At 36.0% G+C, this 11,135-nt stretch overlaps 2 protein-coding genes across 5 annotated transcripts in view; one reads left to right on the top strand and one right to left on the bottom strand.

Annotated features, from left to right (window-relative positions):
• Positions 1-680, bottom strand: part of LOC111490982 (F-box protein PP2-A13-like) — a 2,580-nt gene extending 1,900 nt beyond the window's left edge. For all 4 annotated transcript variants that reach the window (XR_002719651.1, XR_002719652.1, XR_002719653.1 and 1 more), the window contains exons 1-2: positions 238-680; positions 35-153 (exon numbers count right to left, since the gene is read on the bottom strand). Coding sequence is in view for 1 of the 4 variants with exons in the window: in XM_023139683.1 (XP_022995451.1) it covers positions 35-153; positions 238-561 (443 nt within the window). In the remaining 3 variants the exon portion in view is untranslated. The remainder of the gene's footprint in view (positions 1-34; positions 154-237) is intronic.
• Positions 681-4,070: 3,390 nt separating this feature from the next.
• Positions 4,071-10,763, top strand: LOC111491180 (protein YIPF6 homolog). The gene is made up of 3 exons (XM_023139968.1): positions 4,071-4,750; positions 8,063-8,137; positions 10,309-10,763. Exons 1-3 carry the CDS (start codon positions 4,250-4,252, stop codon positions 10,567-10,569), a joined length of 837 nt encoding a protein of 278 aa, XP_022995736.1. The 5' UTR covers positions 4,071-4,249; the 3' UTR covers positions 10,570-10,763.
• The last annotated feature ends 372 nt before the right edge of the window (positions 10,764-11,135 follow it).

Here is an 11,135-nt window from a genome sequence, read left to right as displayed (position 1 = left end):
AAAAAAAAAAAAAAAAAAAAAAAAAAATCCTGACCTAGATTCATCCGTCGGAACAAAATTCCAATATCTTCGATCTTCAATCCCTGTGATCTTCAAGGCCTTAGACGAAATGGAAACGAAAAGCTTCCCCGAACTCTTATCCAACCACAGCTCCTAAGAAAACACAAGAACAGAGGCGATTTGAATGATCGGAAGCCCCCGCCCACACAGAGCACAAGAAATCCGATAATTAGTTACCTTAGTGCCGCAATCGAACAGATTAGGGCGACTCAGCCTGGCGAAAATCTCCTTCTTCGGCAACCGACGATGATCACGATCGGAAGAACAAGGAGGGAGAATTCGACGAAGCAAGACGGCGTAATTGGAAGGGAGCTTGGAATTCCAGATGAAATCGGCGGAGGAAGCGGAGCGGAAGGCTCGATTCAAGGCAGCGAGTTTGCAGATCTCGGTAGGCTCCAAGAACATCAGAACAATGGAAATACAATTCTCCGGCACGTCGTCGAAGGAATTGGAAGAGGAACAAACCGGAATGGTGGAGTCCTTCGTGAAGGCAGCCCCCATCCAACATCAATTTCACACCAATTCTCTGTATTCTTCCTCTTCGGTAGGTTTGGGGTTCGAGCAAGAAATCAGAGAACATATTTAAAAATGGGTCGCCTACGTGACCCCTGCATGGATTACTTTTTCTTTTTTCATATGTTTGTGGGCCCTTTCAAACCCGATCTAACTCAACCCACCTTAACCCGTACCATTCGAGTTGGGTTATAAGCTTACTTAGGTTAAGTTAAAATAAATAAAAGTTAATAAGTTTACGAAATATTTAAAAAAAATATATATTAATATTGAAATTGAGTTATAAATTTTAATTAAATATTTAAAAATAAATAATTTTATTTTTATTAAAAACATAATTTTCAATAAATAACCTAAACAACTCAATATAAAATGTAGGGTTGAGTTGAGCCGAAGTCATTAATTAACCTAATTCGAACAATAATTGAGTTGGATCGATGTTCTCGACTCAAGGTATATTTTGGGTTAAATTTATTAATTATTATTATTATTATTATTATATGAACAAGTTGAATCCGGGTCCCCAGTTGTTTTGTTATTGGTTAATTCTTTATTGTGACATTTTAGAAAATATCTCAACATTTATTTTAATTCAAAATATAATAATCAAATTAAATTAAAATATCTTATTTGACCGAGTTGAGTTCAAAATATTTTTTTTGGATTAAACTACCCTTTCCTATCAATACTTATATACTGCAAGTCGTTGTTGTTATATAACGTTTTTTTCAAAATTTCTCTTTCGAAAATCTCTCTCTGCTCTCGTTTTCTAAAACCTTCTTCTTATACCGAGACTAGAGGCTCGAGCATACGTCACTTAGCCGTAGGCGATGTAAGAACGAATTGGTTTAGCTCACTTGTCATTGAGTGCCGCACAATCGCAAGTTGGCTGTTATCAATAGTGATTGGCTGAGTTAGTGGTTGAAGAATTTAAATACAGAGTTCACAACCTAACTAGATTGTTGATTGTTTATTGAGTTTGAAAAATACTTAATTTTATTGTTCTTCAAATTCCAAAAGTTTATTGGAAATATTTAACCAATTTAATTTTTTTTAATAATTATAAAATTTTATTATTCTTTAAAAATTACTTTAAAAATATGAAAACCGAGTTTAAATTATGTCGGTAGTTCATTTATAACGTGAACGATAAGTTATTTATAATTAATTAAAATAATCTATTATTAGTTATTTTATCGAACATATTTCGATTCCATATCTTCAAAAACAAATCTCTTAAATTATTCGTACAACTAAGATATTTGTTCTTTTATTTTTTATATCCTATAGGTATAAAGAGCTCAAAATAATTTTAATATTATAATAATTGAATTACTATATTAGTCCTGAATTTTATTTTATATTTTAATTTCTTTTTGTACTTTAACCAAATTTTAAATTTGATTTCGTTAATTTTTATTTTAATAAATTAAATAATAATATTTAGTAAGTACGTAACACGCCTCATCTCCATATATATTTTTAATTTAATTAATCGACCTTGCTCTTCACATGTCTATGTTAATGTGAATTGACTATTTTAACCAAAGTTTAATCATTAAACACATGGGTTATTTTAATAATATAATTTTCTTTTAATTTCATTTTTCTCTAAACTTTTCACTTTTCACTTTATTCTAATTCGAGTCATTAAAAAAAAAGAAAAAAAAAACCTATTTTTAGCTCATAAATTATGAGAGGGTATTTTTGACATTTTACTTTTGTCTTTCGTTATCAAATTAAATTATAAATGTATTCACATATGACAGAAATAAATATTCTTTAAACTTATTAACAATTAAAAATATATAATGGTAACAAATATATATGACACAATAAAATAAAAAAATATTTACACCCCAAAATAAAGGAAAAGAAAACTCCAGTTGTCGACTCAGCTCGGCTTTTCTAACATTAATACCTAGTCACTCTAAGTTCATGATTCTCGTTCGTTCATACAACTATCGTTCAACTGCTAGCCGTCGGTCATTCTGTCTCTCTCTCTTCACTAGATCTAATCGATTACCACCTTCAGTTCACGTCGTTGCATATAAATTGTTAATTTTTCAGCGTCACACATGAACAATGAATTAATCTCAAAACACGATTTTTGTTTTCACTACCGACATCGTTCAGGGTGGTTGTGTTATCGGGATTCTTATGCAATGATTTGTAGTCTAATTCGGTTGAATTCGATTAATTCTTAATGAGTTATTATTATTACTTTTTGGAAAAAAAAATTAAAAAACTAAAATGTTTTGAAAGGATATAATGTTTAGACAAAAAGAAATGATATGGGCGAATAATTTTGATGGGACAATAAAAGCGTCCACTAATCCACTTGGATCGCGTTCTGCTGTTATCTCATTGACGTGGCGCTTACTCATCACCTTTGGAGACGCGCCATGTCGGCTATTCATCCTATCCAATCCACGTGTAATACACTCACTCACCTTACCTTTACATATGTGTATATATATATATATATATATAAATGCACAATTATTTGGCCAAATTATTAAAAGTATTATATCTAAATTAATTATTTTAATTGGGATATGGCTAAAAATCTTCGTGACATTTTGTTGGGTTACGAATTATTAATGCATGATAAGTACAAGTATATTATATTATTTTTTAATAAAAATATTTAGGAAATAAAATTGGAAGAAAATAATAAATATTTTTACTAAAATATAATTAAAAAACTAAGATCTCAATTATAAATGCACGTTGGATTAAATAATTATAAAAAATCAAACCACAGAGAGACTCATAATTATGTTTTTTTTTTTTCTGAAGATAAATTATTGGTGTTACATAATTTTCTAATTTTAAGAGAATAAACCTAAAATAAATTTTTTATTTTAATAATTATCTCTCAAGTATTTAGTTTAAGACGAAAAAAACATTTTGTTTAATTTTTTTTAATACATTCCATACTTATATTAATTATCATATATGAGAATGTGAGAGGTGAAGATTTGAATCCTCGACCTCTCGAGAAGTATATATTTTATTAGTATACAAGATTTCATGTATTGATAAACTAGACCGACAAAGATTATGTAAAAATCGTTATGTTTAGACTGACTAACTTGGCTGTAATAATTTAAGTTTAGATATTGTCCATCTTTTTTGCAATATTCTCATTAGTCTCACCGTTTTAAAATGCATATATTAAAAAGAGGTTTCTACCCACGTATAAGGAATGATTTATTACTCTCTCAAACTTAGCTAAGATGCCACAATCCACCATTTTAAGGCTCAACGTCCTCACTAACACATTGTCTGATGTCTGACTTTAATACCAAACGACTTTATTTTCAATGCCTCAAATCAGAGGAGAAAAAATTTAAAATTTAAATATGCATTCATCCAGGAGGTAGCCTGATTCGAACTATGGTCTTTAGTCGAGAGAACAGTGTGAAGTGAAATATATATAATCTTAATTACTTAACGACGACGTTTTAGCGGAACCCTGTGGAAAGGACATTTAACAGAATTCTTCTACTTCCTGGTTTATCGAGGAACGAAAATCTGCCGGATATCCCGAAACGCCCAATTTGGTTTCCTCCTGTTTGGATCTGATCGGATCTGATCTGATCTGATCTTCGTCTTCTTCATTTCAACGCTTTTTCTCATCATTTTCCCGAGAAAATCCCTTCCCGGGAAAATGTCTCACAGCGATACAATTCCTCTTCACCAATCCTCTCAGTCGGACATCGACGAGATCGAGAATCTCATCAACGCCAGCGTCCAAACCAGCTCCTCCACTGTTCTTCCAGCTCGCCCCCCAAGTCCTCCTAGGGCGTCTATTCCTGTATCTTCCTCACCGTTTATACAGTCCAATCTCCCTCCACTTCCCCCCAAATCAACTAACCAGAAGCCGCCGACTGTCTTCCCTGCTCCGCCGCCGCTGCCTGTCTCTAGTAATGGCCGGTCTGATACATCGCCGACTGGATTCGGATCGGGGCCCAACACACTGACGGAGCCGGTATGGGATACGGTCAAGCGGGATCTTTCCCGGATCGTCAACAATTTGAAGCTTGTGGTTTTTCCCAACCCTTTCCGTGAGGACCCCGGAAAGGCTTTGAGGGATTGGGATCTGTGGGGGCCTTTCTTCTTCATTGTGTTCCTCGGTCTTACTCTTTCGTGGTCTGCATCGGTCAAGAAGGTCAGCGTCGTAAAGTTTAAGTTAGTTGTAATCGCCAGTTTACTGTCTTCTGTTTGCTTTAAGTTCGCGCACAAGTTTCAGTTCGGATCAAGCTTTTTAGTTGTTCTTTTATTTAACCTTGTGATGCTCTGATTCGGGTTGAACCAGCTATCTGCAATTATTTAGATTTGAAGTCGAGTTGAATTCATTGTTGGAAGTCAAATGTAGCTTAGTTTTAGTATTTTGTACTTAAGAGTATCCAGAGTAGCCTAAATCAAGTGATTGAAGCGCTTTTGTTTAGATCCCTTGAAACTGTCTTGGCTAGTTTGTTTCATTGGATTTTAATAGGAAATGGTGACTCTAGACACTTAGAATTTAGAACATGCCGGAAATCACAGGGACATTGCATAATCGGATTTTATGAGAAAAGATTTAGAAGAGGAAATATGGATATGGAGTGTCAAGATTTCCATTTCTCGTTCGTTAATCCAAGGTAGTAATATTGTTACTCTGATATAAAACAACAGTGGCATGAACTGAATCCTTATATAGAAGAAACATCTGCTCTTTCTTCAGGCAGGGGGACTTGTTCCCTATGATATGTACATATACGACTATGGATGCTAGACCAAGGCGTATTACCATTCTTTAGTTATAAGTTCACCTCCAAGAAATTTAGAATCCATGGAATCTCAAAGTTACTTCTTGTGGTTATTGTGTTATTTCACATTATTTGATTTTACTGTGTTGTTATTCCCTGTTACCCCTTTCTATAGTATCACTCTTGATGCTGGGTTTGAATTCTTTAGTGCAGCCCCTTGCCTCCCGTCCCATTCAATGGAAGTAATTTCTCTTATGAAAACATTTAATTTTTTTATTTGCTCGTACTACTCGTTTCTTTGAAACTGAAATACTTCACTAGAAGTAATTTCTCTTAGGAATATGTTTTTCTAGCTGCAAATTAGTTTAGGGTCCAAAGAGATTTTCTTCAAGATGTGGAAGTTTAAGACTGCATGAATTGCAATTATTCTTGTGATTATACCTGGGCAAACTTACGTATGAGAAGGATATAAGGGAGATACCTGAGGATTTCAATCAATCTTAGCTAGTGTGGCTTATGTAGAAAGAGCGTTGGAGACCACTTCTTTTGAGGGTTATTTTCCTTAAGAGCTTGGATGCTCTTCAACTGTATTGGTGTGGCTGGCTGGTGTCGTATCATACTTGCACAGCAGATTTTGTTCTGGGTGATCCTCAAAGCGAACAAGTAAATATTTTGGAAAAATTTATGATGTGTAGAGTGTTTTGAGAGAAAGGTACAGAAGAATTAAGGAGTGTCATAGAGACTCTTATCAATGCAAATAGAGTTTTTTTTGTTCTTGTCTGTAGATCGTGCACTCTGGACAAATCCTTTAGTAACTATGCTTCCTCTGGAATACCTTCTTGTTGGATGGAGTTTCTTGTCTCACACACCTCTCTTGTATTGTTTTGTTCTCAATGAATTTTCTTGTGTGTATGCATATGTTGGCAAAATTATCAGGCCCTCCTTGCTTTCTTTACCCTGCCGAGTGTCACAACCTAATTAGGAAGAGAGTAGGTTGTGACCCTCACGTTACAACAAGACAAGAGAAGCGGCGACCCTCAAGTGGTGCCCATCCGATCACACGAGGGCGTAGACGAGTGACATGATGCAACCGAGGAAGACAGTGCATCATCTAACACACCACACAAAGTGGGCATTGAAGAGAAGTCGAGACAGAAGCAAGATAAGGGCAACGAGTAGACAAGAATGTCAAAGATAGGCTTGTTGAAGGGTCGGGTAGGGCCCGGGCCATAACCTCAAAAGTTGGGGGTTCGAAAGTAATTTAGGCATGCAGTTCTAAAATTTAAGTCCGTCCATATGATAAATGAATGCTCGCCAAATTTAGTGTCAATAGGACATTGGATGGGCGCTCCACGACACCATATGACCGTTCGCCAAAATGACATCTACTCGAGGAGTATTGAAAATGCATTAAAATGTACTATAAGGGGAGGTCTGGTGTCAGCTCTGCACCACCCCTGGGCCCTGTGACCTAAATAAGCTACCTTGTGGCACATGTGTGTGTCATAGTGAGGGGGAGTGTTCTGAGACGAGTGTCTCAGGCGACTTCCTTTGAAATGAGTTTTTTAAGGACAATACCGGGCGACACGGGTGTGCCAATATTGCGCCCCAGCCCGCGTGTCGGAGGTTGGATTATGCACCTAGTATCCGGTACGGTATCCGTAAATGACAAGCATAGGCAAGGGAGACTCAATGCCTATATAGAACCCGTATGGATGGATATATGGGATGTCTCGATGAGATGAGCGACACATGAGCCCGTTCTCGATGGCATGACCGAGTGAGTTGTGATGACCAACGACACCTGAGACTTGGGATAGCGTTAAGACATATGAGCTATGTCGATTGAGAACCAAGATGACAAGATGAGATGTGATGTTGCATTGAGAGACCTTGGCCTTGAATAGAGGCTAGGTCGAGCCGAACGACTTGGCCAAGTTTTGAGGCAATTCAGTTGTATTGTAGACTATTGAACATGCACGCGCAAATGGCGTGTGGTCGAACAAGCTTGGATTTCGCACAAACGATGTTCGGTTGGCGAAGACAAACCTCGCCTAAGGTCCGACAAAGCTACAAAGCCGGACGAAAAATATATATGGGGCTTGAATTCCCCTCAAGGCTAGTCGTGAGCGTGTCAAGATCACGACGCCGCACGGTTGAAAATGTACGACTGTGACACCTAACAATGTTGGATCAAGCCATTAAACTTCCCTCTCAATCCCACTTTCTGCTGGAACAGGGTGGATTTGGATGTCTGCAAATTGTCTCAATAGCATTGGTCCTTGCATTTTTCGACGTCGGATGACTTAGAATGGTCATATCCTTCTATAGTTCTATTTAAAGATCAAGTTTGATCGCAGATTTGGCTTAAATATCCTATACCATATGTATGTATGTATTTGAAAAAACTTATAAGTTGTCCTTATTTATGATGTGAATGCATGTTTTTATTTATTTATTTATTATTATTATTTTATTAGAAACAAACATAATGCAGATGTATGACAAAATATGTTTATAACCTTGTTTCCTTGTATACCATAACCACCTTACCATTACATTTGAAACATTTTTAACCATTCTCTATATATCTATTTGATGTTTTTCCAACCTGTCATTTGCCCTTTATTCTCATTCTTAATTTCTACTTTGTTGAATTATCATTGATAAAATAGAGGCTTTCTAAAATTTTGTGGGTATCCTACTAATGGTATTAATTGATTTCTTCTCAGTCTGAGGTGTTTGCTGTTGCATTTGCACTTCTTGCTGCCGGTGCAGTGATTCTGACCTTGAATGTGCTTCTCCTGGTAACTAAATCTCTCCTTCACTCTTCCCCCTGCTCCCTTTCCACTCTCCCAACCTATTCAAGGACATGTTTTAATCATCTTTCACTTTATACTCGTACAATTTTGTACTTTGCTGCCTTCTTGCCAGTGTTCATTGTTGATTTAGGAGTGTACATGTTGGATCTAGTGTTATCTGGTCTTTAGTAAATATGATCTAGCGTACATGGTATTAGTTGTGTTTGCTTGAGAAAAATTGAAATTGATCAAAACCCACTTTTACAGAAAATTGGAATCGCCTCTTTACGAGAACCTACTATGATATATTTTTTGTATTTATAAAACTGAACTTCACAGATCTCTAGGTCAGTTCTCTTTTGCAGTATGGTATGTCCTATAGCTCTACCAAAAAGCCTTAGTTCCTTGTTGCCAAATGTGTCGGCTAATTTTCTTTCTGAGCTCACATTGGTAATTGCAATATTTTAACTTACGGGATCATCTCCTTCGTTTGACTTTCTCAACCAAAGCTCTCTCTTCGAGAAATATGTCAATGAGATTAAAGGGGGTGGTTGGATGGCTTTAAGTCTAATGATGGGGAGACCTATTTAGTGACGATGAGTTTCAATTTTAGGTCTTTGCAATTGATTTTGTATAATCTCCTTGTTGAAAGACTCAAAACACTTGAACTTTTCTTTTTTAAATCTGAATAAGGAAATAAATTATGCATGGACAGTGAAAGGTTACAAATGAAGCAGTATTAAAGAGAGAAACAAAAACTTAAGAATCCCAACTTGAACTATCGATACTATAAAATCTACTCCCATTTCAACACTAAACATCTCTGTATACAACCCACATGCTTTCCCAAAAAGAAAGTCCACAAAAAGCCTCCTTATCAGAATTAGTAACGAGGGAATATAATTAGAGAAGGGATGGGAGAGGGAGCATGAAGAAGAACAATGAAACTTAGTTGTATCAAAGCTTTCTCCCAATTCACGTTCCTTTTGATGGAAGATTTGATAGTTCATCGTCATGTTCGTTGTCTTGACTTTTCATTTATATATATATATATATGTATGTATGTATGTATGTATATATGTATATGTATATGTATAATATGTATACATTTTAATTGAATCTTAGCCAAAATATTAACTGGCCACCTCTTCAAATACGCACGACCCTTGAAATTTATGTAATAACCAAAACCAACGTTGCCAAGTGAAAGAGCAATGAAAAAAATAATGGTTCACCTCGTATTCACACACACCTACCTGACCGAAGACTCATATTAGAGAAGTTCTTATGAGTGCCTTCTGCTGTGTTTAAGCCTCCATGATACATAATACAATAGTCCATAAAAGATTAATTGGTAATTTTTGTTTCCATTTCATTAAAGCCAATTCAACAATTTCTTACATTTGTGAAGTAAAAGAACCAAGATTTTATCTAGAACATCCCCGGTGAGTTTAAGCATCTTCATTTTCTATCTTCCATTGGATAAATACAATCCTCATTAGATTACAATGAGCAATATTCTCCTCCCAAACACCTTCTATAACACCTCTTTTAACCGTTAAAATTCTAGGAAAGCAATGTAAGAGATTGTGGCTCCACCCACCTTTCCTTCCAGAATAACGGCTTCTTTCCCATTTCTAACTGTAATTGAGGAACATCTATCAAATAATGATCCAAGCATTGAAATAGTTTTCCTCTGCTAAGCAAACATACTGATTTTCTTCCTTTACAGTAACGAGAATTCTGTGTATTGAATTCTCTTGATTGAGATAGATGGTAGAGAGTTCTCTGTGAGACTTGTGTGCTTTATCTCACTGATATCTTCGTATATTTTTGCTTCACCCTCAAGTCATAGGGGAGGAGTATTGCGCCTTGATGTACACTGGTAAGCTGGTAACGGGTGCTCCATCAGTTTCCTAGAAAGGGGTGAATTAGTTATTCTTATGTAGTGCTTTTATTGCACTAAATTACTGATCATTATTTGCTGGCTGCCAGCGAATTTGTTGTCATAGCCAGGAATTCAATATAACCGTCATTCAATGAGTTTTCATTTCCTTCATATCTCTAACCCCATAAACTAATCCCACAACAAGAATTTTTTATTTTTCACTCGATTAACTGAACAACCCACCTTGACTTGCCCAAAATAATTGGAGACTTCACTTTGATCACTGCAGGGTGGACATATAATTTTCTTCCAGAGCTTGAGTCTCTTGGGATATTGCCTGTTCCCTCTAGATATTGGAGCATTGATCTGCATGTTGAAGGACAATGTAGTAGTGAAGATAGTTGTAGTGTGTGTGACCTTGGCATGGAGTTCATGGGCTGCATATCCTTTCATGAGTGCAGCAGTAAACCCAAGAAGAAAAGCCCTTGCCCTCTACCCCGTGTTCCTCATGTATGTATCAGTTGGTTTCCTCATCATTGCCATTGATTGAGACCAGTATGCTTCAACAAATTAGGAATGTTACTTCAACTTTTTTTGTTTTTGTTGTTGACTTATATGATGTCTTGAAACTCGGATCTCCCTGGATGGATCATCACATTCAGTGACAGCAAATTTTGCTTGCTGGAAACCCAAATCTGTGTAGCTTCATGTATCTACTTGTTGTTCATTCATTCACTCACATTATTCTTCCACTCTCCATCTCTCTAACATGCATGAAAATTGTATTCTCTCTCACACATGCACACCACTCCACTCATTCCCATTTCCTCTCTGCTTTGTTGTAAGAGCTTCATATTCTCTCTCTTACATGCACAGTTCATTCTACTTCGAACGCTTCTTCCTCCTCATTTCTCCTACTAACATCCAAACCCCATTTACTGTCTTTGATCCTTCCATGGCCCTCTTGGTTCGTCACTTTCTTTTTCAAGTTACAATAATATTCCCCTTACCACTTACAAACTTTCCATACAAAAAAAAAGATCTACTTTTTTTTTTTTAATTTTTTTTTATATCATTTATTGGTGATACCAAACTAAGAACAACTCTGTTCTTTCC

This window comes from Cucurbita maxima, unplaced genomic scaffold (genome assembly GCF_002738345.1).
Source record: "Cucurbita maxima cultivar Rimu unplaced genomic scaffold, Cmax_1.0 Cma_Scf00016, whole genome shotgun sequence".
NCBI classification, from domain to species: domain Eukaryota; kingdom Viridiplantae; phylum Streptophyta; class Magnoliopsida; order Cucurbitales; family Cucurbitaceae; genus Cucurbita; species Cucurbita maxima.
This window is presented reverse-complemented; position numbering and strand designations above follow the sequence as displayed.